This window comes from Protomyctophum bolini, assembly GCF_963924005.1.
Source record: "Protomyctophum bolini genome assembly, chromosome: 6".
Lineage (NCBI taxonomy): Eukaryota > Metazoa > Chordata > Actinopteri > Myctophiformes > Myctophidae > Protomyctophum > Protomyctophum bolini.
In genome coordinates, this window is record NC_137867.1 from 41,644,678 (window position 1) to 41,671,421 (window position 26,744).

Genomic DNA, 26,744 nt, shown 5'->3' on the forward strand with positions numbered 1-26,744 from the left:
TGGAGGACTGACAGACAGCAGGTGGATCTACAGACAGAGAGAGGAATTGTCTTAATAACAAAAAAGGTACGTGTTATTCACTTTGTCAGGCTTCGATCTCTTTTTTCTTTTGGTTTACCTGAAAGTATATACAGTAAATCGTATAACAAAGGTGTATATAAGTTACAACATACCCATTGTGTTGTTTGTATAGTACTGTAGGCTGTACAGTATACGTACAAGGAAGTAACACAACATTCTTTCAGTGAGTATGTAGTACAGTGTTCCTTCTTTTGAACTAACACTTCACACTGATATGATGATGGTCAGACAACCAGTGTTGTTTTTGTAGACTAAAACGAAAAATGTCCGTCGACTACCTTTTTTCACTACGATACCTAAATGGAAACTAAATGAATACTAAGCTATGATGACTATAACTAAGACTAAATGTATTGACAATTTCGTCAACGACTAAAAACTAGACTAAAATGTTAGGAAGGGACTAGTGGACAAGAAGAGATCCATTATAAGTCATTTTACACCTGGTTGCATGCTGAAAATAGCCGATCTACAAGCTCACAATGCACAGTCATTACGACTGCATCAAGGCCCGCCAAATACATTTTAGTCGACCAAATCAACTGTACATTTAGTCGACTAAAATATGACATTTAGTCGACTAAAACTAGACAAACACTAAAACATTCCAGGTGACTAAAATGTGACTAAAACTACAAATAAAAAGCCATGTCGGGCTCATACTAATTATATAACTGTATATATCCACCATTACAGACATACTTCATGCGCTGTATAAATTGACGGCTTATTTCCAAAACCCATTACTATACTTATTATTAAAATGTAGGGCTAATAGTAAATTAAATTACTGTCTGTATAGCCTAGTCACTCGCGCACACACACACACACACACACACACACACATTAAAGAAAATCTGTTGTCACCAGTCATTTGACAAGCATAGTCTAGGTGTGTCAAGTGGTGGAAAGTAACTAAGTACATTTACTTATGTACTGTACTTAAGTATAATTTTGACGTATTTGTACCAAAACTTTTGCTTCTACTCCACTACATCTCGGATTCAAATATTGTACTTTTAGTCCACTACATTTATTTGAAAACTTAAAAACTACACTGCAGTTACTTTGTACATTTCTTATGTACATTATTATTATGGCGGGGTGGCAGTGGCTCAGGGGTAGAGTGGCTGGATGGTAACCGCAAGGTTACCAGTTCAAACCCGGGCTCCACCCGGGGTTAGTGTCGAAGTGTCCTTGAGCAAGACTCTGAACCCCTGGTTGGTGCCTTGCATGGTTTCCGCCATATTATAACATATTATAACAGTTATCTCGTGTGTCCATTTGGACAGGAGGAAGAGGAGCAACAGGCAGAGCGGGATCATGTTGTACACCGAGTTGCTGCAGCTGTGGAACGAGGCGGTGAAGTCGGCCGACGTCAAAGACTGGCTGGGAGCTCTGGCTAACCTGGACCAGATCACGGAGCCCACCTCTCGGACGCTGTTCACCAGCGCCTCTGCTTACCTGGCCCTGGGCCAGCTGGAGTCTGCCCTGCAGGTTTGTGTGCACATTGAGTGAATGAATGAGAGCGGGTGGTTGGGTGCGGAACCGTGATTGAGTGGGCTCTGCATGCATACACGCCATTTTTTGGAAGAATTTGGTCCCCTTCCCTATTTACTTTCTTCACAGGTGTTACCACTGATACTAATGAAGGCTCTATAGTTCCAGTCTGGTCAAACAGAGTCAGGGTGCTGCTATGGGCCATATTCAGACCACGGCCATCTTGCCAGCAAGGTGCTACCTAGGTGATACTTCCCATAGACAACTCATTCATCCAAACAGAAAAGTCCTATCTAATTATGTTAAACGTCAAAATCACCAACATTGCAGCTCTAGGGAAAGCTTTTGTTACAAAAAATTCCACCGTAGACATTTTATGAGCTACTTCCTGTCAAGAAATTCCTTGCATGTGATTTTTATCTACTGTAAGTGTTGGAGTTTGGAAGCACTCGTTGAATATCACTCAACGGCCCATGCATACCACCTGTTTTGAATGTGCACATAATGCAGGAGGCAGCAGGAGGTTGCTTTACTGATAACGAGCGCTTCCATCCTCTGATACTTAGAAAATAATCATCTGCAAGGAATTTCTTGACAGGAAGTAGCTCATAACATGTCTACGGTGGATTTTTATTAAGCAAAAACTTTACAGATTGAAAGAGGATAATTCAAGCTTTCCCTACAGCTGCAATGTTGGTGATTTTGACGTTGTTTAATATAATTAGATAGGACTTTTCTGTTTGGATGAATGGGCTGTCTATGGGAAGTATCGCCTAGGTAGCACCTTGCTGGCAAGATGGCTGCGGTCTGAATATGTTCTGGCTCACTGGAAACACTCTGCTACACCAGTTGGCACTGCTACACCTTGAGTGGGCACACTATTAAAACACACTGATGTGTATAGCCTATTTAGAAAACAGGGTTTACATCGTATCATAAAAGTAAATGACAGGTCAAAAACCATACATTTAGACATGAGAGAAGTGGGGGGATGGTGCTCCCCCGCGTCCGTCGGTGTGTGTGCGCGTGCCTGCCTGCCTGCCTTCCTGCCTGCCTGCCTGCCTGCCTGCCTGCCTTCCTGCCTGCCTGCCTGCCTGCCTGCCTGCCTGCCTGCCTGCCTGCCTGCCTGCCTGCCTTCCTGCCTGCCTTCCTGCATGCCTGCCTGCCTGCCTGCCTGCGTTCATGTGTGCACAGTTTTCCTATAAAGTGCTCTCCTCCCGTTTCCACATCCAGGCCTTGGACCAAACCATTGCCAAAGATGAGCGACTTGCTGTCGGATTCTTCCAGAGGGCTGCAGTCCTCATGCAGGTTGACAAGTAGGTGGTAGACATTATTATACTGATATATATATACTGTACAGGTTTTACATTTGCATTTGATAATGGAGGCTTTCTTTTATTCCTAGCACATTAGAATGCACCAGTTTTGTTTTTGCATGAGTGGCCCAGTGTGAACGGGACACGGTGCTGCATGGGCTCTTAACCATTGCACTACACTGGACCAATCCCTATAGACATATAAAAGTAGTTCAAGCCCCCCCCCCCCCAGCTCATCTTCCTTGTCTGAGAGGGAACCACAGTTATCTCCTAATCCAATTACACATGTGATACATTCAAAATTTCCAGTCCCTATAATTCACGAGACTGAAAGAATGTGAAATACAGAAGACGTGTCTTCCAAATGTAGCTTGCTCACAACTTTTCATTGTCAAAAGACTGTATGTAACACAATGAAAGTGAATGCCATAACAACAGAAATATACTGATAATCATATCGACTGCAAGAAAAAAGTACTACAACGAATGACAAGTTAATCAATCACTTCAGTAGGCTAATATTTTATGGACTTTTCATTTTATCCCAGGATTCATTTGAACTGTGTCACATCGTCGTATTCTGCTCAGGAATAGCTCAAAACATTCAAAAAGAAAAAGGCTTCCTTTTTCTTTACTTTGAGACATGAAATGTCTCTGTTCTATAGATAGATGTGTGACTGGTTGAGACTGTGTGTTTCTTCACTCAGACTGGAAGATGCTCTGTCAGACTGTGTCTCGGCTCAGAAACACATGAGGGGGAACGTGGTCATCGACTACAAGCAGCTGGGGCTGCGCTACAAACTCTACAGCTGGCAGGTCAGACCACCTGCACACACACACACACACACACACACACACACACACACACACACACACACACACACACACACACACACACACACACACACACACACATGTATTGTACACACACACGCACGCATGATGAGTACTTTCTTTCTACATTTGGTACTACAAGTACATTTTGATGCCAATACCTTTGTACTTTTAGTCGAGAAGTTTTGAAGTTCTCGACTTTCACTTGCAACGAAGTAGTTCTAGTAACAAAAAAAGTGGAGCTCTTTTTCCACCACCGGTAAAACGAGCCACCCGATCCTATTCAGCGAGGCAGGAATGTTCTGGAGATTGGGCTGGAATGCAGGGTTTACCACCGGTGCTGTCTCATCCACACGAGGAGAATGCAGGGTTTATCACCGGACCGGTGCTGTCTCATCCACACAAGGAGAATGCAGGGTTTATCACCGGACCGGTGCTGTCTCATCCACACGAGGAGAATGCAGGGTTTATCACCGGACCGGTGCTGTCTCATCCACACGAGGAGAATGCAGGGTTTATCACCGGACCGGTGCTGTCTCATCCACACGAGGGGAATGCAGGGTTTATCACCGGACCGGTGCTGTCTCATCCACACGAGGGGAATGCAGGGTTTATCACCGGACCGGTGCTGTCTCATCCACACGAGGAGAATGCAGGGTTTATCACCGGACCGGTGCTGTCTCATCCACACGAGGAGAATGCAGGGTTTATCACCGGACCGGTGCCATGTCTCATCCACTCGAGGGGAATGCAGGGTTTATCACCGGACCGGTGCTGTCTCATCCACACGAAGGGAATGCAGGGTTTATCACCGGACCGGTGCTGTCTCATCCACACGAAGGGAATGCAGGGTTTATCACCGGACCGGTGCTGTCTCATCCACACGAGGAGAATGCAGGCTTTAACGGTTGTTTAACCCATTCTGACCTGAGATCAGATTCATACGAGGTTTACACTGGACACACACTGGTTTGATTAACCCCATTCTGACCTGAGATCAGATTCTAAAAATGTCAGTCGTTCTTCGATTTTTCAAAAATAGCAGACCTACAAGCTCGTAGCGCGCCACTCGGTGGCGCGCTATGAGCTTGTAGATCTTCTATTTTTCAATAGCTAAAGCATAACATGATGCTAACACCGAAATGGGTTCCCGGTCAGAATGGGTTAACCCATTTCGACCGAGACCGATTCTATACAAAATGTCTTCTAAATCATGACAGTTTTCTGAAAAACCCTATATGTTTCTATATGTCAGTGGTTCTCACAGGGTTAAAACCCTATATGTTTCTATATGTCAGTGGTTCTCACAGGGTTAAAACCCTATATGTTTCTATATGTCAGTGGTTCTCACAGGGTTAAAACCCTATATGTTTCTATATGTCAGTGGTTCTCAAACTATTTCATGTCAGGGACCCCTACAATTATATGTATTTGGCCGCCGACCCCCGTCTGAAAATATGTTGTTCCAGGGACACCCCATAAAGCAAAGATTTGAGTTAATGAATTGGCTCTGAAAGAATATATATTCATATTTGCGCTATGAGCTTGTAGATCTGTTATTTTAATTTTAATAGCTAAAGTATAACATAATGCTTACAACACCAAAAGGGATTCCCGTCCCCAAACTGGGTTAAAGCGGTGCTGTCTCATCCACACGAGGAAATAAGGACAGCCATGAATATATTGAACGCGTTTCGCTGTTTTGCGCAACAACAACAACAACAACAACAGTCACACAAGGAAGTATTTGAGTCTTAAAAGACATCACTGCATTGGGAGAATTTTGGGTGCACCTCCTGGAACCCTATATAGTATAGTAGGACCCACACAATAAGACGCGTGGACGCGGGAAGCAAACGCAGCTCGTAAAAAGTTTTTAAAGTTTTCTACTGTGTGTGTGTGTGTGTGTGTGTGTGTGTGTGTGTGTGTGTGTGTGTGTGTGTGTGTGTGTGTGTGTGTGTGTGTGTGTGTGTGTGTGTGTGTGTGTGTGTGTGTGTGTGTGTGTGTGTGTGTGTGTGTGTGTGTGTGTGCGTGCCTCAGGTCTTGTATAATGCAGCAGCTGTGTACTGCCGGTTGGGCGAGTGGGACCAGGCCAGGAACGTCATCCTGTCAGCCTCCCAGGAGAAAGGAGGGGGCAGAGCGGGCATCGTGGACGCCGTTTTGGATGGCATCTCTGTGAGTACATCATAAAGGAGGGGCGGGGCAGGGGCGGGCATAGTGGGCACCTCATTAAAGAGTTATATAAAGGACAGAGTGAGGACGCTGGGAACGACAGCCGCCCCCAATGTATCATGTATGATGAAATTATATATCAATTCAAATATATCGTATTTAACATATATAATCATGTGCTCAATTTCTGTCTGTCTGTCTGTCTGTCTGTCTGTCTGTCTGTCTGTCTGTCTGTCTGTCATTCGTGTGTGTGTGCGCGTGCGTGCACTGACCTCCAGAGAGGGGAGGTCCCTGCTCCTTTGATGGTTCCAGAGGGAGGGGTGTTCAGACCCAGGAAGCAAGACGTGGAGCAGCTCCAGCAGAGGGACTTCCTGGGGAAAGCAAAGGTACCAAATAATGTACCGGTAAATCATATTGGGCGTCAGTGGCTCAGTGGTAGAGTGGCCCCCTTGAGAAGGGGCACGGTGGCACAGTTGGTAGTGCTGTCGCCTCACAGCTAGAAGGTCCTGGGTTCGATTCCCGCTCGGGACGCTGTGGGTGCTGGCGCCGTGTTTCCTCCTCAGCGTCATCAGTGCCCATACCCGAAGGCGGGGTTGGCGAAAGGGCCTTTCTGTGTGGAGTTTGCATGTTCTCCCCGTGTCCCCTAGGGTAGGTACCCTCACAAAAAACATGCAGTAATCCTGGTCACTAAACTGCCTCCCCCTGACCGGCCGGGGCGCCTGATGGAGGGGAAAGGAACTGGTTGGAATAACGTGTTCCTTCCACACACTACGTCCAACCAGGGAAACTCCCCCCTGTCAGGTGTAAAGGAGCAACTTGGACACTCAGGCATGAAGGAAGCATGAGTTCAAGTCCGTTGCTCTCCCCTTGTCCCCCATATATGGGGAACTAGGTTGGTGGAGGGTGTGTAGAGCCCAGGATCACATTAGATGATTGACACAGGGGTGAAAAATGGGTTACAAAATCGTGGGATAAAAAATATAGTAAAAAAAAAAAAACCAATTGAAAAAGAAATGGCCGATTCTCTGAGCTTGTATTTTTGCTACTTTTGTGTGGCTGGATGAATGCACGATCTATGTAAAGCGCCTTACCATTTACTTGCCTGGAAGCAAAACAGAAATAAGTTTGATCTAGTATCACTGAAGAAACAACAATATCTAGAAACATTCATTCATTGCATCCAAAAAAAAGGCACAAACTGCTGAAAGTGTCGCATGTCACCTTTATTTCTGGTTAAAATAATAATCTAATATTATTCAGATTCAGTCGATTCAGGAATCATTTTAGGCCATAGAATAATTTGCTTTTCCAATGATTAAATTGAAGAACTTCTAAGAATCTAAGCTGCAACATGTGGGCAATATTTTAGTTAGTGGCCAAGTTCATGGCCCACCTATGCAACCCGGCTGTGTCCAGTTTTCCTGATCCACAAGGGGACAACCCAGTGGCGTGCACACTGCACAGACATTTAGAGGGGCAGATTTATAGATTTTGGGGCCTATTAGAAGCCTTGATCAATTAAAAATTGATCAATGTCACCATGGTCCACATACTGTATACATACACTGTGGACCATGGTGATATATGTTTTTTTTTTCTTTCAAAAGGGCACATTGTCAAAAGGGCAGGGGGTGCTCTAGCACCCCCTAGTGTCTAACTGTGCTCGGTGTGCCTCTGTGCTTCCAGGTGATCACCTCCATAATCCCCAACGATGACTTTGGAGGTTTTGAGCCACTCAGGATGCAGGTATGACGGGAACTATAAGGCATGTAACGATTCACTCGACTCACGAAACGATTCGAATCACAATTAGGTTCACGATACTATTTTTCACAATTTTTTAAACACACAATTATTTTCCAGACAAATTGCAGATTTTTATTTATTTATTATTATTATTTCTCCTTTTTCTTTTATTATTTCTCTTTCACAAATCCAGTATTTTATTCTTTTTCTTTTACAATGTACTGCTTGTTTTCAATAATGTATAGCAAATGACAGGAAACCTTTTCTCTTTTGTCACCAAATCTCAAATCCTGTTTTTTTTAACATGTATTTTTCAACACATGTTATGTATCACGATACATAACATTTTTATTACATGCATCGATTTAAATTTCCACCAGTTTGTATCGATATACGATATATCGTTATATGACTATTTGGCTTATGTTGTCAGTCTCTATTTGTCAGTCTGCGTTTCTCTGACTGTCCTGTCCTGTCCTTCCATCCTCACAACAGACACCTGGATATTATGAGCCGAAGGTACACGGAGCGAATACTCAGTGAGTATATTGTCATAATGATGAAGTGGGCGAATGGTGTCTGACATGTCAGCCCTAGCCTGGCTAATAAGCCAGACCCAATCAGCCGTTGGCAAAACAAAAACAATTGCCTGCCGGCGGATTTGAGTCGATCTGGCTTATTAGCCAGGCTATGTCAGCCTACTGCATCTATTCTATAGATTTCACATCTATTGTAAATTTTGTTGTGAGTGCACTGGCATTTTAGTTAGTTTAACATATAAGCAAATCAAATGGCTGTTTTCACAGGTACTGCACAGGGATTTAGATTGAGAACTGTACTGTACTGTACTGTACTGTATAGGTCATGTTCTTTCCCTGCTCTACCTATCAGCGATTCCCGCTACATGCGCATGCGTGCTCCTCACATGGGCCGGAGCGAGGGTCAGCTGACTGTGCCGGGAGGGGCTATGGTCTTTGTGTTCAGCGAGGTGGACAGAGATGGGATGGCTACCGTCATATATGATGGACAGGTAAGGGTGGCAGACATTTTCTTTAACATTTAAAAAGAAAACAAGTGGAAAACATTGGCACTGCATGCAGCAGTGTTGTTTTTGGCAGCAGATTTTAGTTTTAGTCATAGTCTCTTGAAACGTTTTCATTTAGTCACATTTAGTCACATTTTAGTCACCCAGATTGTTTTAGTGTTTAGTCTAGTTTTAGTCGACTAAATGTCATGGGATTTTAGTCGACTAAATCTACGGTTGATTTAGTCTAAAGACTAAAATGTATTTTGGCGGGCCTTGATGCCGTCGTAATGACTGTTTTTTTTTTTCACTTGCTGAAAATAGCCGATCTACAAGCTCACAACGCGTCACAGACTCACAGCGTGATGCGCTGTGAGCTTATTTCTTGACAAAATTGACAGTATATTTAGTCTTAGTCATCATAGCTTAGCTTTCATCTTCGTCTTAGTTTTAGTTCAACACTGAGTAGCGGGCTATGCTAGTCGTGAGGATCTGTGATATGACACGCAGAAAAGTGTCTAAATGAAATGCCTTGTGCTTTTTCTTTCTGTTGGTCTTAGTGATCTTGGACTAACCTGCTTTGTTTATGATCTTCTTTCAGAAAGGTCTTCTGCCCATGTCCTTGCTGGAGCCAGCAGATACCAAGGCATCCAAAGGCAAAATTAAGGTGCAGGGGAGAGGGAGAGGGGGAGGGAGGGAGAGTGAAAGTGTGTGGGGGGGGGACGGGGGGACGGAGAGAGCCTATTTAAGCCAATGTGATAACCTCAGCCAATACTGGGTACTGAACATGCTGATTGACACGGCCTCAGGCCTAAATGGGTTTTTACAAAAGATGCCGGTCTATACTGCACGCTGAATAGTGGCGATAAGATAACTCAGGACTCTTTTGATAGTTTTACCATGCAAATGAATGGCTCAGAGAGAAGTGTCTGTTTCCATGACTACTACTACATGTGTGTTTCCCTTTCTTTCTTTTTCTTTTTTTTGCCCCACAGAGTGTTCCAAGCGGGATTCCGCTCCCTCCGGGTTTTAAACCGCCCACTCGCCCACAATCCCGGCCCAGACCGGCAGCACCTCCTGAGGGAAGGTTACCCAGACCTGCAGCTCCTCCTGAGGGAAGGTTACCCAGACCTGCAGCTGCTCCTGAGGGAAGGTCACCCAGACCTGCAGCTCCTCCTGAGGGAAGGTCACCCACACCTGCAGCTCCTCCTGAGGGAAGGTCACCCAGACCTGCAGCTCCTCCTGAAGGTAGGTTATACCACCACAACACCCCCTCTCTCTCTCACATTCTCTTCCTGTACGATGTGCTGCGACTGCGGCTGCGGCAGTGACTCACAGGTAGAAGTAGCTGGTAGAACAGGCACATTTCGATTCCTTGAGCAAGACACCGAACCCCTAATTGCTCCTGATGTGCAGGTTCCAAGTGCCTTTATTGATGGGGAAGCCAGTAGCCAGACAGGAAAGGGGGGAGAGAGAGATCATGGGGAGTGACACGTGGCCTTGGTTCCAAGTCCAGCAGACTTAGGAACAGCTTCTTCCCCTCCACTGTCATCTACCTAAACTCCTCATCCACTCCTTTCCCTCCTCCAGTGTCAGCCCCCCCTCCTCCCAACCCATCCACCATCCCTGTCGTATCCGAGACTCTGGACACATCCTCGTGTGATATGGCCACTGGACTTGTGGAACATGGTCTCTGGACCTTAGTTTAGCACACTGTGCATTGGGCCATGTGCAATAAGGGCTACGTGCAATATGGACAGATCTGTTTTTCTTCTTCCTCTCATATAATTATTTATTTATTTAAATGACTACTGCTCAGCTCATGCTACTGTTAATACTGTACTACTGTAAATAATGTATCCTCCTTACTGACATGTTTGCACCATTGGTGAGATGCGAAAATACTTTTCGCTGTGCTGTACTTGTACTGTACATTGACAATAAATTGAATCTCATCTCATCTCATCTCAAAGGCCGTCGTGGCTCGGGAGTCGAACCCGCGGCATGCCGTCAGCCTAAAGGTGCCCGGGCGGTTGAGCTAACCGGTTCAGGTGCCTTGCACGGTTTCCTCCGCCATCGGTGTATGAATGTGTGTGTGTGTGAATGGGTGAATGTCAGGCACAATCTATGTAAAGCGCTTTGGATAAAAGCGCTACAGTATATAAATGCACCATTTACCATTTACTGTAATATTGTCGGGTGAAATCGTAATTGTAGTGCAGTACAGTATGTCCAAAACTGTTACTTTTCAGAAAAATGAAAAAGAAAAAGACTCATTGGTTCAATATTTATAAAACCCACAGACACGCTGAGCCTTTTTCACTTTAACCTGAAGAATGAATAGCCGATTTATATGAGCTTGTATTTTTGCTACTTTTGTGTGACTCTGGAGTTTGACGAAGTAGGGCATTCATTTTTTCTTCAAGGTTTCTTCCCGACATCGACGATATGCAACATAAAAATATGTTTTTACTTTTTCCTATCAGGTTCTCACTGTACATGATCATTCAACATCATGGGAAAATTATTGTTGGGTTAATTGTATGCCAGTTCATTTTAAGATTATATCATGGCTCCAAGCATTGAGGCTCACTCTATTCAAAAGTGAGTTTTACATGCCCAATATATCTACGTAAATGGATATGTGTGGCGAGAATCCTCTCTGCACTAATGATCATCAGAGAACATCCCAGTGTTGATTTGCCTCTGAAGAGGTTACAAATGGAAATGGAAATGGACTTTACTGTGCGTATGCAAGCGGTGATTGAACGCATGAACTAGCTTATTTTGTTTTCTCTTCTACAGCGAACCCAAAAACACCACCTCCTTCCTACAGCACTGTCACGCCATCCCCGCTGCCATCAACGTCCTCCAACACCTCCGTCACCTCACCACCTCCCCTGCCACCATCAGTGACGCCAAGCAACGCCAGCGACTCAACCACCCCCCAGGTACGCATTGTTATCACCTAAAGTGGAGCATCGATCGGTGAACCTGAATTCTTCTTCAGCGATTCAGCTTCCGAACACACAATTGGTTCCCTTTTTCTTTTTTTTCCTTCTGTGTAGTCTAAATATAGAAGCATTGTGTGAACTTGAGAATGAAATGCTTTTGTAAAGACCTGCACTTAAACGGAAGTAGAATGAACACTGATGTGTCCTGATTAAGTCACTCTTACCACTCAGGGGAGAAAGACTTTAGTCGGAAGTAAGATATGAATAAATATTCACTGGATTGCTGAGACTCAGGGACGTGCACACTTAGACATGAAAGGGGGCTGGCTTCAGCCCCTGCCCTTTTATCCGTCTGTAAAACAACTGCCCTTTCCAGACCACGAATGTGAAAGAAATACAAATGCCACTCCTTTCTATGCCATGCCGGAAGCAGCATTCAGGAGAATAGCCTCCGAAGTCTCCTGAACTTGAACGCAGCATTTTGCGTTGAACAAATTTGTTTAGAAATCCAGGTCGTTACACCGCATCTCCACTAGCGGGGTTGCGCCCCGGAAATGGCTGCTCTCAACGCAACTGCTATTTTCGCTTTTTTTGTCTAAAAGTGCCCTCTTACGGGATGTCAGCCCCTGCCTCTCTAACACTCTCTGCACGTCCCTGTGGTGCCTAGGCGGGGCAGAGTGAGATAAATCAACTCTCAAAAGAAAACATATTTGTACTGCCTAGATGGTGGCCAAAGAAATAATGGTCTTCCTGCACCACTTTTGCCATGAAATGCCTGCCTGTATTTGTCCTGTCTGTAGCTGTCCTGTATTTGTCCTGTCTGTAGCTGTCCTGTATTTGTCCATTTGTCCTGTCTGTAGCTGTCCTGTATTTGTCCTGTCTGTAGCTGTCCTGTATTTGTCCTGTCTGTAGCTGTCCTCTATTTGTCCTGTCTGTAGCTGTCCTGTATTTGTCCTGTCTGTAGCTGTCCTGTATTTGTCCTGTCTGTAGCTGTCCTGTATTTGTCCTGTCTGTAGCTGTCCTGTATTTGTCCTGTCTGTAGCTGCAATTTGCAACACCAGATTTTGGGAATCTAGAATTTCAACACCAGCCATTGACAATCCATTCATCCAAAGTCTTATCTGCTTGTATTAAACAACATTAAACTTGCCAACATTGCAGCTGTAAGGAACGCTTGAATTATCCTCTTTCTATGTGCGTGCAGGTGATCATTTTTTGTTGGAGTGTTGGAGTTTGGAAGCACTTATTGTTTTCTGTTAACTCTCGTTTTAAAACATCGTACTGCTGCTTCCTGCATTATGTGAACATTTGAAAAGGGGTGGCTCGCAGGGACGTTGAGTGACTTCCGACAAGCGCTTCCAAACTCCCAAACTGAAAATAGCGGATCTTGCGACGCATTGTGAGCTTGTATAGATCAGCTATTTTCAATAGATTTTGTACACATTTTGAACTTGTGAAATGGCATATTCTGCACAATGAGTACGGTACTTTTACTTTTAGTACTTTAAGTACATTTTGATGCCGATACTTTTGTACTTTTACTCAAGTACATTTTCAATTCCGTACTTTTACTTGTAACAAAGTAGTTCTAAATTGCAGTATTATACTTTTACTTAAGTAAAACAATTGAGTACCTTTTCCACCACTGCAGTGTTTCCTGAAACGATATGAAACCATTTTCAGCTGAAGGATATCTCATGCATGTGATGCAGCTTCATCCTGGAGAACCAAAAGTTCCAGGAAAAGTAAAATGTTTGTGCAATGCCAATGAATGGTGTTTAGTTTTGTTGCCATGGTGTGAGAATGAGAGAATGCTGATGGGGTATAGCACTAGCAGTATAACCAATCCAAATGCAGATGAGAGATGACGGGGGGAGACAGGGCAGGGCAGGTGGGATTCGATTGGATTTATTAAATCACACAAAAGGCACTTACTGACAGATGAAGCAGGCAGGGGGTGGAAACCAGGAAGGCAGTCCATCATAGGCAAAAAAACAAACAGGGAGTCGGCAAGAATCCAATATCCAGAACCAGGCAAAAGGTGAATGAAGGGCAGAGACAGATGTGACAGCAGAGGAAAAACAGAGACAGATATATGGCCGGTGAGGACTCTGAGTGACCGACAGATTGTGATTCCTGTGTGCTACCTTTCCACGTGGGTTAAATTGGTACCATATGCATTGGGTTTCTAAAATACCTAAGTCATAACCAGTAAGACCCTGAGGGCGAGAAGCGACCTCGCCCTAAAGGGTGCCCTAAAGGCCGCGAGGTCGCGTGCACGCATCCACATGGGTGACGGCAAACTGCTGGGCGAGCGCTGGCGCTTTGGCGTGGGGGAGTCAGATCAACATTTAATTCTGTACTGGCCATATATGGAGCGTGTCTTGAGTGTACAGGGTTTGATGAGGTCAGATCAACATATGCAATGTCAGAACAGGTCCAATACACAAAATACAGTAAAAAACAATACATCAAACATTATAAATCAGGATAAATTACAAAGGAACTTTATACAGAACAACCATCAGTAAAATAGATCAATTGAAGCAGGAGCAATCACGGTGAAAAATGTTCTGGAGCATGTCTTGTCTTGAGTGTACAGGGTTTGATGAGGTCAGATCAACATATGGAATGTCAGAACAGGTCAGCTCCATATGTGGAGATCTAAGGGTTTGAGGTCAGATGTAGAGTCAGTGTCGTGACCTTGGAGTATGGTGTAGTATGGAGTGTGTCACGAGGCGTGATGGACTGACAACCATATATGGAGGCGTGACTGGAGTGGTTTTTCAGGATTTCATAGTAATCTGCGACCTACTAACCTGACTCCGTCAGATGTTTGTGTTACAGGCCTCACGATTGAGTTGCCTGATGGCAGAAGATAAGTCCTGTTGTACAGGGAAAATATAGACAGGAGATTTATGTTGCGTTCAAAAGCAGGTTGCAAATCTGTCTTTATTCACAGAATCTTATTTTCTCTATTTCTCTCCTTAAATTCAATCATATTCATCACATATTCATAGTTCACAATTTACAATAAACTGCTACTGTAGAATAATATATTTGTAATGTGCTCCAAAACTCACATTTATAATACTGTTACTTTTATCAGTCTCTGTTATTTACTTTCACAGTAAATACTGTAATACTGTTTAAACCTTGTTTGTTTACATTTTTAGTCAGTCTTACTGCATACAGAACGTTTTTTTATAAAACACACAATGCACTGAATTAACCAAAACACTTCACAAAATATCACAAAACATGAAATAAACCTTTGTACATTATCACACCCAACCCTATGCTACACTGTTGTGTTAAAATATATATGTCAGTGAGCTCCGTTTTTTACAGAAAATAAACAAGGCCTCCATTTTAGAATCAGTCACTCATTCACTTGTACAAGTCTCAAACTAAACCAAAACACGACATTTCTGTATCAGTCTTAGACCAAACAAAAGAAGAAAGGCTTATGAGTCCTTTGTTATAAGTTACAATGCTTTTGCACACTTTACTAACCTGTTGTACAGGGAAAATATAGACAGGAGATTTATGTTGCGTTCAAAAGCAGGTTGCAAATCTGTCTGAAGAACGGAAGCCTCCGTGGTCCATATACCGCACCAACCATGCTCACCATAGGGCGATCTCCCCCTGGTGGCGTGACTCAGTAACTACTATTAATATAGTTTGAACACAAAACACAACTGGAATTGGCCTCTCTCAATACAAATACACAACATTAGATAAAAACAAAACAACAATTGTGCACACACAGTTGTAGGTGTCACACACTCCCCAACAAAAAATAAAATGGCTCCTGACATTTTACCGTTCAAAAATACTTCAGATCTCATACCCAAAATAACAAACTTCTAGTGCATGTTCTTAAACCTCTAAGTATAGGGTTGCATGTTCTGGAATACTGGATAGGGATAAGGGGATGGCCAATATGGTGATGGTATGGGATAAGGGGATGGGACATGTGTAAAAGGGTAAACTTGTATTCCCCAATGTGACATCTGTGGGGGCCCATAAACTTGTGCACTACTAACTGATGGGTGTCCCTGAACTGAAGGCTGACCTAGAGTATTGTAAGTGAAACGGGGTGCTGGCCTCCTATCCCTAATGGACCTTCTGGGTGTGTGCTCATTAGTGTCAGGGGTCAGACCGGGTCTCTCTTGTCTCTCTTCTGGAATAGGCTCTTCTGCTTCACTTTCACTCGCTGTGGAAGGTGTGCGGCCGACCCTTGGCTCTCCATTTCCAACATGTTCCTCCTCTTCAATGTCACTGTTAGACTCATTGTTCTGGTTATCACCATACTGTTCTGTGTCTCTCTGTTCTGCGGGTGCAGCATCCATTCTGTTTCCACTCCTCAGATTATATCTTAGCTCATAGTAGGTTTTTCCATCATCATCAGAACTTGAATCACTGTCGCGTTGTGGTTCTGTCTCTCTGGGAGGTATATTTGGGCCTCTCCTCTTCTTTGTCTTTGATTTCTCCACCTCGGCAGGCAGTTCAACAGGTAGGTCGTTCACAAGATGCAACAGATTGCGATGCAGGACACGTGACTTGTTTCTATCATTTTCTTTGACCACCTTGTAGACCGGATTGTCATTGATCTGTTCTGTCACGATATAGATGGTGCTTTCCCAATATGCTCTTAACTTTCCCGGACCACCTCTTTGACTCAGGTTGCGTACGAGCACTCGATCACCTGGTTGCAGCACCACTACCCCCCTTGTGTGTTGGTCGTAATACTTTTTACCTCGAGCACTTGACTTTTTGCTGTTTTCTGAGGCTATGCGGTATGCTTCTGTCATGCGTTCTGCCCATTTCTCAGCATAGCCCCGTGAGGTCTGGGGTTCTTCACTGGTAACCATCCTGAACAGCAAGTCTATTGGCAACCGTGGGTGTCTACCAAATAGCAAAAAGAAAGGTGAGTAACCAGTCGCTTCATGGCGTGTACTATTGTACGCATGTACAATCTGGGGAAGGTAATCTTTCCAACTTTCCTTTTTTTCTTCACTCAGGGTACGCAGCATCTGGAGTATCGTACGGTTAAACCGTTCGGCCGGATTTCCTTGAGGGTGGTAGGGAGTCGTCCGTGAGTGTCCCACTGTACTCATTTGCTGTAGTGTTCGGAAGAGCTCGTTCTCGAACTCTTTTCCCTGATCGTGGTGTAACTTTGACATGTAACCATATCTGGGAATGTAATCATTAAAGATCTTCTCCGCCGCGGTTTTCCCAGACTTGTTGCGGGTCGGATACGCCTGTGCATATCTGGTAAAGTGGTCTACCACAACGAGAATGTATTGGTATCCTCCTCTACTTGGCTCCAAATGCATATAGTCAATGGACACAAGCTCGAGTGGTGAGCTGGTGGTTATGCTACCCATTGGTGCTCGTATGTGTGTCACTGGCTTTTTCTGCTTTATGCATTGGCACTGTCTAGTGACATAGGTTTCAATCTCACGTCTCATATACGGCCAATAAAACCTCTGCCTTGCCAAGTTGAGGACTCTTTCGGTGCCAACATGGCCCATATCATCGTGCAAGTGTTTAAGGACTAGGGGTTTAAAGCTGGCGGGCAAGACTAACTGTCGTCTCTCGGCTGTCTTCCGGTAGAGCACTCCATTTTCGATGTGTAGCCTTGTCCACTCGTGCATAATCTTCCTGCCTGTGCCCCTCACACTCCGCTTCATGTCGTCAGTCAGTGGTTTGTTCGACTCTTTCATTTCCAGAATCTCACCGATCACTGGATCTGTTCTCTGGGCTTTCTGCAGTTCAGCAAGATCAATAGGTGTCACAGCTTCTCTGCTGCTTGGTTCGGACTGGGCACTCTGTGCTAGAGCCAGGGCAGCAATCCAGGCAACATCTCCTTGCTCACCTGCTCTGCAACCTCCCCATGTAGCAGTGACGGCTTCTCTGGGCAGTTCCTGTGTACACTCAGTGACATATTTGTTGATGTCTAGGGGGCATCTGGACAGTGTATCAGCGTCTCCATTTGCTTTTCCAGGTCTGTACCGTATGTCAAATCTAAAATCGGACAGTTCACCCACCCACCGGAATCCAACTGCATTCAATTTAGCGGTACTCATGACATACGTTAAGGGATTATTGTCTGTATAGATGGTAAAATGTGGGGCATAGTACAAGTAATCTCTAAATTTCTCACAGACGGCCCACTTGAGAGCGAGAAATTCAAGTTTTCCTGAGTGCATTCTGTAATTTCTTTCGGCTGGGTTGAGGGTTCTTGAGCCATAGCCAATTACTCTTAGCCTTCCATTCTGGCGTTGGTACAGGACAGCTCCCAGTCCCTTATCAGATGCGTCCGTGTGGAGTACAAAAGGCAACTCGAAGTCTGGGTAGGCGAGAATAGGGGGGTTCACCAGCTGATCAATTAGCTTACACAGGGTCTCTTGGTGCTGCTCAGTCCATTCAACCGGGGTTCTGGATGGTAACTGTGCACCCTTCCCCTTCTGAGCTTTGCGCCTATCCAGAGACTGCTGTTCTTGACCTCTCTTTTGCTGCAAGAGCTCATAGATGGGTTTTGCCACTCTGGAGAAATCTTGGACATAAGAACGATAGTAGCTCAGAAACCCAGCTATCCTCCGAACATCTCCAATGGTGGTTGGTGTTTCATTCTTCAGGGCGTACACAGCCTCCAAGTCTTTAGGATCGATGCGGATGCCCTCAGCTGAAACCAACCGGCCAACGTATCTCACTTCATGTTTAAACAGGTCACATTTTGTAGGCCTGAGTTTCACTCCGTGACTCTGCAGAGCTCTAAGGACCTTCCTCAGCCCTTCAATGTGGTCCTCAAACGTCTTGGCATAGCAAAGTATGTCATCTAAATAAGGTATACAACACTCGTCTCGCAGGGGAGCGAGCATTTCTTCCATACTGCGTTGGAATGCAGCAGGTGCGTTGGTCAGGCCAAAGGGTATCCGCACCCACTCGAACAGACCCCAGGGGGTAATGAATGCTGTCAAGTGGCGTGACCCTTCTGCAATGAACCCTTGGTGGTACGCCTTCCCCTGATCTAGAATGGAGAACCAACTGTACCCACCCAAGGTGTCTGTGAGGTCTTGGATTCTCGGTAAGGGGTGGCGGTCTGTGACTGTGCGCTGGTTCAAGAGACGGTAATCGATACAGAGTCTGAGTGTTCCATCTTTCTTGCGCACGCAGATGACAGGTGCTGAGTAAGGGGACTTAGACTTCACAATCCACCCTCTGGCAAGAAGATCCTCAATGTACTCCTTTACCTCCCTGTACAGTGGTTTGGGGATGGAGGCATAGGACCTCTGAACAGGGTTGTTGTCACTGAGTGTGATAGACATTTCCAAGCTTGTTATACATCCCATGTCATTGTCATCTCGTGCGAATGCTGCTGACTCCTCTCCTAACAGTTCTTTTGCAACTTTCTGCTGCTCCTCACTTAAGTGGCTTACATCAACTGATGGGTCCCACCTCTCTGCCACACTAGCGCCCTTGTCCTGCTGACTCTTAGCGACTTTCTGACTGTCACTGGGCTTCAGGCCACCTTCGTCAGTCTGTACTATTTTAACTACTGGCTCAATGCTTCCTAGCACCGTTCTACAGAGCAGGGTCACTTCATGTTTAGTGTGGTTACCGATGGGGACTCTCACATAAGGAACTTTTGCCTGACTGATTGCAACGAGGCTGTCACCAACATCTAGCTGTTGTAACTGTGGGTTGTTCTCAGTGGGTTCAAAAAGCACAACTGGGTTGGACGTGTCAAAGGGGGTTGGAACTCTACACTTCACATGTCTGACCTGGCCTGCTGGAATGACTACGTCATACTGTCCCACTCTCAACACACTTCGACTGACTTTCTCCTCGTGGGTGAGTTTGGTCTGAACAAAGCTGACAATTGCACTGGCTTTATCATCTTGAAGATTCATTGCACCTCGCAGGAGTGCCACAAGGGTGGGTATGAGGTCTGCACCACCCTCCGGTCCCAGTATCAGCTCCTCAATCACATTGAAACCGATCAGGGGGCGGTCCATGGGCACACTACTAACCAAGAAGGGCACTTGTACAGTCAGACTGGGGTCACTGTTGTCAGGGAGACTCACCATCACTCCTACCCAGCCGTCATATGGCAATGGTTCTCCATTTACAGCCAGCACACTGAGAGGCTGTCGTCCTATCAGTTCAGCCAATGGACGTACTTTTTGCTCCGGGAGGTATGTCTCTACCCACTGCCGGTCGAGGAGACTCACTTGGGCACCTGTGTCAAATAAACAGTCTACTGCATAACTGTTAATGTAGAACTTGATATTACATTTCCTCCCAACTAACTGGGCCACTCTTTCACGGATTTCAGTGTCTCTGTTCCTGGGTGTGGGGGTCACCAAGTTAGTTTTCACATGAGCATGACTTTCTTGTGGCAGCTCTGTCTCTGTTGGACACTGTTGTCCACTGCTGCTTATGACATGGGCGTTAGCAGCGGAATGGCTAGTGTTCTTGGTCTGCCCCTTTTTAAGACATCCTACTGCCCTATGACCTGCTTCCCCACATATGAAACAATGGTTGCATGAGCTTGAGCCCTTCTCAATACAATTCGGACATCCGTATTGCCTTGTTGTTGGTCTGGGTTTTGGTTTTGGATAAGCACACTCACAGGGTTGTTCTGGGGTCTTAACAGCTGCGAGAGATTCAACCAATTTAGTTAGCGCATCAACCTTGGCATTCAGTTCCTCAATTACATTATTCTTACTCTTTGTCTTGTTTTCCGGTTGTTTTTCAGTGTCATTATTCTCGAGTTGAGCACTGTGAGCATGTGTTACTTTTTGACGAGAGCCATGTCCCAGTCTTCGCTGTCTCTCACTCTCTTCACTGCACACTTTGTTCACCTGCCTTATCAGTGACTCATCTGACACAGCATTGTCAGACAAAAAGGGTTTGAGTTCAGTGCGGATATCACTGTACTTGGGGAGAAGGCCCTGGTGAACTGTACGCAAGAACACATTCTGGACTGTGCGGGGCTCATATTCAATGTCCATGTTACCCTGTCTGGATGCAAACATGACTTTCTGCTTCAGTCCTATCATTCTGTACAGAAACTGTTGCGGACTCTCCTGTTCATGCTGTTTAGTGCTCATCAACTCCTGAAATAACTCACTTCCACTCTTTTCACTCAGGTGTGAATGCATGAAGCTCTTGAGCTCACTAAGGGTTAAGTCATCCTTATTAATAAGCATATCCTTAAACTGTCCTGGCTTGACGATACGTAGAACCCCATGGATAATCTCACTCTCTGAATGCTTTGCTTTCAGCCCCCCATCAATCTGCTTACACAACCCATGGTAGCTGATGTCTGACGTGCTGTCTCCCACCTGACCCCCGTGAACCTTAAATTCTCTATGTTGCAGGAATGATAAGTCTCTAAGGGAAACCATACTGTCAGACTGTCTGTGTGTCCCTGCACTGAGGTCTGGCTGTGGTGAAACAGTGGAGGTAGGTGTGTGTTGGGCTGATGTGGTCCTATGTTCAGCTAATTTCTTGCCCAAAGCCTCATAATTATCCATTAGCATTTGGTACTCGGCTGTCTGTGGATCAGCAGACTCAGTAGGAGATGTGTCAGCTACCTTACCCCTCGTACCCTGATTAATTAATTTAGCAGGTGTAGGTATTGTGAAACGAAGAGTAATGATCTCATTAATTATATCTCTCAAAGCAAGTAAATGTGAAAGACCCTGATCCTCAGAATCAAGCAGTGTTTTACAATTCAAGTAGGTACAGATATAATCAAAACAACTCTCCTCATCACCCTCAGTTACCTTTGTAGGGTCGACATCTGATACTGGTGTGATGTTCTCGACAACATCAAAGAGTTCCTCTGCTGTCAGCTTGTGAAGCCGTCTCTTTATCGTCCATGTCAGGTCTTTCCTTGTTTGGCTTTCTGCCATGTTTCTCTCATTCAAGCAGCGTTTTGCAGTTCAGTAGTCTTCGTCCCGCTCTCCGGCACGTTACACAGTTCAGTAGTCTTCGTCCAGCTCTCCGGCACGTTACACAGTTCAGTAGTCTTCGTCCAGCTCTCCAGCACGTTACACAGTTCAGTACTGCAGGGCGAGGCACGCTGCACTCCTCCAGCTGGGATCCCTCTCACACGCAGTGGTCCCGTGGCTGCCTCAGTCGCATGTCTGCCGCTCCAGCATTCTGGTTCTGTGATGTTGGACGAGCTGTGCTGCAGTCTTCCTGCTAGGGTCCCTCTCACACGTGGTCCCGTAGCTGCCTCAGCCGTCACTCCACCACGCTGGTACTGTGATGTCTGTCCTGGGTTTGTAGGTTAGATCAGCATTCCTCTGTTCTGGTGCTGATCTCAGCAGTGCCTCCAAAATTCTGTTACAGGCCTCACGATTGAGTTGCCTGATGGCAGAAGATAAGTCCTGTTGTACAGGGAAAATATAGACAGGAGATTTATGTTGCGTTCAAAAGCAGGTTGCAAATCTGTCTTTATTCACAGAATCTTATTTTCTCTATTTCTCTCCTTAAATTCAATCATATTCATCACATATTCATAGTTCACAATTTACAATAAACTGCTACTGTAGAATAATATATTTGTAATGTGCTCCAAAACTCACATTTATAATACTGTTACTTTTATCAGTCTCTGTTATTTACTTTCACAGTAAATACTGTAATACTGTTTAAACCTTGTTTGTTTACATTTTTAGTCAGTCTTACTGCATACAGAACGTTTTTTTATAAAACACACAATGCACTGAATTAACCAAAACACTTCACAAAATATCACAAAACATGAAATAAACCTTTGTACATTATCACACCCAACCCTATGCTACACTGTTGTGTTAAAATATATATGTCAGTGAGCTCCGTTTTTTACAGAAAATAAACAAGGCCTCCATTTTAGAATCAGTCACTCATTCACTTGTACAAGTCTCAAACTAAACCAAAACACGACATTTCTGTATCAGTCTTAGACCAAACAAAAGAAGAAAGGCTTATGAGTCCTTTGTTATAAGTTACAATGCTTTTGCACACTTTACTAACCTGTTGTACAGGGAAAATATAGACAGGAGATTTATGTTGCGTTCAAAAGCAGGTTGCAAATCTGTCTGAAGAACGGAAGCCTCCGTGGTCCATATACCGCACCAACCATGCTCACCATAGGGCGATCTCCCCCTGGTGGCGTGACTCAGTAACTACTATTAATATAGTTTGAACACAAAACACAACTGGAATTGGCCTCTCTCAATACAAATACACAACATTAGATAAAAACAAAACAACAATTGTGCACACACAGTTGTAGGTGTCACATTTGCAGTATTGAGTTCACAAGTTCTCTCCTCATGCCTGCACCATGGGCTCTCTCAAGCAGAAACGATGAACAGGAAGCAGTGAGACAAAAATGTGATATCTCCATAATACATTTGCGCTTCAATATGTCACCAGTCTCGCGTTGATCCTCGCCTCTACGGCCGCATATCGCTCCGGTCTGATTTGGACCAGAGTACATCGTCTCTGCCCGAGAGAGAGCCTTGCAAACTCTCCCTTCTGGCAGAATTAAAATGTTGTCCAGCATTGGTTTCCTACCGACCTATTTACCTTTTTCTTGTGTGTGCATGCATAAGGTCCTCTTTCTCTTGCTGTGTTGCCAGGTCTATGAAAACAAGCACCAATGAAAATAGCTGATCTACAAGCTCACAGCGACACATTGTGAGGTTGTACATCCGTTACTTAAAAACACATTGATAATAAATCGAAATAATTTTAATATTTTTAAAACATTTTTTTCAGATGGATGTCTGTGGACAATTATTAATCTGGGGTTCCTTGATGTGAAGAAATGTGGAAGCAAGCCCAAATAAGCAACTAATATACACTTTAGAATCGAGCCCAAAAAAAACATCAACCAGCAACTACCAATAATTTATTTGCAAGTGACTTTACAGAAAGAACAAGTCAAAGGTTGCTTATAAAAAGCAGACATGGCAACACGGCCTGAAGGAAGCAAAGCACACACACACACACACACACACACACACAAGGAGCCCCAGTACCTTGGCAGGGAAAAACGTTGATACGGGACCTTGCAATAAGTCATTCTTTATTCTTCCCCCATGCAGCCCACTGGCTCTACGGCCCATGGAGGTGACCCTGTGGACTCTGTGGTGGTGAAGGTCCACTTCAGGTACACTGTGGCTGTCAGGGTTCCGCTGGACACGTCGTACCGTGACCTGAAGGAGCAGATCTCTCACAAACTGGGCCAGCCAGCCAGTCAGCTGCGCCTCAGGTAACAACAACCCACTTCTGTCAGTCACCTTGACTTTCAACAAGTAGTACTGTTGTTGGCACTCTAAAAATAAACCCTTTTTGCTATTTTCCCTCCTCTCTCTCTCTCTCTCTCTCTCTCTCTCTCTCTCTCTCCCCTCCCTTCTTTTACACACTGTCACGTTTTTGTTTTAGAATAAACTAAAGTTACATTGTTACATTGTAAAGTTACAAAATCACACCCATGTGAAGTGAGGGCCGCTCTTATCTTATCATCCATATACATCACATGTATCTGTGCTCAGCCAATCAAATCATCACAAATGTGCAATTTGCGTCTTCACTTTTGTCTTTGTTTGTTTTGTCTTTGTGTGTGTTTACTGTTCACACAAACACGGAAAGAAAAATTATGGATTATTACATTTAAAAATCAGACCTGTCTGAAGTGAGTGGTGCAACAGCGCCCCCTCTTGGTACTCTAAACATACATACGGACAGACATAATTAGGGAGGGACATGGGGAGGGACAGACATTGCTGTTTCTAGGAGTGGTTGCACCACTAAAACAATATGAGATTGTTGTTGTGTGCGCGCAATGCATACATGTATACACATTTTAGAAGCGCTTGGGGAAAATAGCCGATCTACGGTACAAACTCACAGCGCGTTATCGTGTCTATGCCCTCCAGATACAAGCAGCACTGCTCCCAGGTGCTGCAGCCTCTAGAAGAAGACACAGAACCTCTGCTGCTGGTGGCGGAGGCTGGCAGAGCCACGCTGTGGTGTCAGGTAAACATCAGTGCTTTTCAACCCATTTTGACCTGAGATCAGATTCTAAAAATGTCTTCTAAATCCTGACAGTTTTCTGAAAAAGCTATGTTTCTATGTTAGTCATTCTTAGATTTTTCAAAAATAGCAGACCTACAAGCTCGTAGCTTGTAGATCTGCTATTTTTCAATAGCTAAAACATAACATGATGCTAACACCAAAAGCGGTTCCTGCCCAAAATGGGTTAATTGGGTTCATCATTTCTTTTTCCTCGTTGAAAATCACGAAATGCCGTTTTTTCATGGTTTTCATCTTTTTATCGACTCTGCCCGGATCATACAAAAGACTATGAAATGTTTATAGTCTTTTATAGTCTTTGGTATGACCCGGTCAGGTATGACCCCGTCAGGCAATAGGTGGTCCCAAAATGGTAAATGGGTTGTACATAAATAAATAAAAGGAGAGAATGTCCGCACACTGTTGAGTAGCTCCCACTGGAAATGTTATTTGATAAAGGATGACAACGTTTCGACCCCTTATGGGTCTTCGTCAGGTATATATATACCTGACGAAGACCCATAAGGGGTCGAAACATTCTCTCCTTCTCCTCCTTGTTTTAGAGATGTGCGTACTTTCCTTTGGATTCCGTTTCTTGTAAATAAATAGCAGCTTGCCAAACAGAAGTATTATAGGTTCCTCCTAAATGACACATACACATGCATACAAACACACTAACAGATGCACGTTCACGCACCCTGTAATGCTCCGCTTACATCACTGATGGCAATGGTTTAATAATGCTTCCTTTCCGCCGGTGTTATATGTGTCTCAGACGGAGCACTCCCTGGCCAGCCGTACCATCCTCTACCAGATGGTGGCACTGTATGACTACGCTGCTGATGGCCCCGGGGACCTGGAGTTCAGTGAAGGAGACACCATTGACATTCTGGGCGAAGGTGAGGACAGGACTGTGTAGCTGGTGGTGGTGGAGGGAGACATTGCCACGCCCCTTTCTCAATAATCTGTCCGTAGTGTAGCATAATAACAACAAACCGTTTGTTCTGCCAGTTTGATTGATCTGTCTGTCTGTGTCTGTCTGTCTGTCCCTCCGTCTCTCCTTCCAGTCAATGAAGAATGGCTGGAGGGACACTGTGCTGGAAACATAGGTATCTTCCCGAGCTGTTATGCCTTCATGGAAAACCCCAGTGTGGAAGACGCCGCCAACCCCGACGTGCAACACGCCGCCACTAAGCCTAACGTGGAACGCAGCGCCAACCCCCCCAATGTGGAAGATAACTCCAAATTATAAGACAATAACCCTGCAGAGACCAGGTTGATGTCTTCACCATACATGGGCAACTGACGGCCCGGGGGCCACATGCGGCCCCCACCTTCACTTAATGCGGCTCTCAGGTTAATATCAGAATAATGATATAGGCTACTATTGATTTCAGCTGTTACAATTCCAAACATGCAAACATGACCCGCTTTTGTATGTCCAATGTGTTTGGATTTAGTTCAGTTAACATAACATAACAATTTTTCTTCAGGATTTCAATTAAAATATATGTAGCAAAAAGTTGTTGATCTACAAGCTCAAAACGTGTCGCGTTTTGAGCTTGTATATCGGCAATTTTTGCTACGACAGTAATAATTGCAACGTGGCCCTCTGGAGTGAGTGTGGAAATATAGTGGCCCTCTCCATCGTCAAAGTTGCCCAACCCTGGTCTTCACCATGAGAAACTACCCTGTGAATAACCATAATTATTATTAGCTTCTACTGTATGTTGTCCCATATCAACCAGTGATGCACAGAGATACAGGACCAGTTAAGTCCTTATTTTAAAATCATAGTTATCTATGTACTTAATATCAGCTTAAAGTTTATAGTCCATTTTTATAAATGAAAGTGTAGCAAAACTTAGAGAAGCTCATATACTGTAGGCTTAAAGGACAACTTTAGTTTTTTCATGTTCATGTTTTAGGTTGTTATTAGAGAAAGTAAAAGATGAATGTTATTTTTTTTCCCATTTGCTGCTTTCTTTCGTTTTAGCGATTTTAGCTATTTACGACAGGGGGGCG

General features: G+C 44.5%; 1 protein-coding gene across 2 annotated transcripts; it reads left to right on the plus strand.

The window, feature by feature from the left end:
- noxa1 (NADPH oxidase activator 1) lies at positions 1-26,744 on the plus strand. 2 transcript variants are annotated; one of them, XM_080765187.1, is made up of 18 exons: positions 1-70; positions 1,374-1,578; positions 2,815-2,897; positions 3,605-3,713; positions 5,772-5,906; positions 6,182-6,289; positions 7,590-7,649; positions 8,145-8,188; positions 8,541-8,679; positions 9,275-9,340; positions 9,669-9,921; positions 11,479-11,624; positions 23,750-23,916; positions 24,584-24,683; positions 25,495-25,618; positions 25,787-26,006; positions 26,390-26,676; positions 26,716-26,744. In XM_080765187.1, exons 2-16 carry the CDS (start codon positions 1,405-1,407, stop codon positions 25,969-25,971), a joined length of 1,893 nt encoding a protein of 630 aa, XP_080621313.1. In that variant the 5' UTR covers positions 1-70; positions 1,374-1,404; the 3' UTR covers positions 25,972-26,006; positions 26,390-26,676; positions 26,716-26,744. The 2 variants fall into 2 exon arrangements, with proteins under 2 accessions (XP_080621313.1, XP_080621314.1); XM_080765188.1 differs by having other exon boundaries at positions 2-66.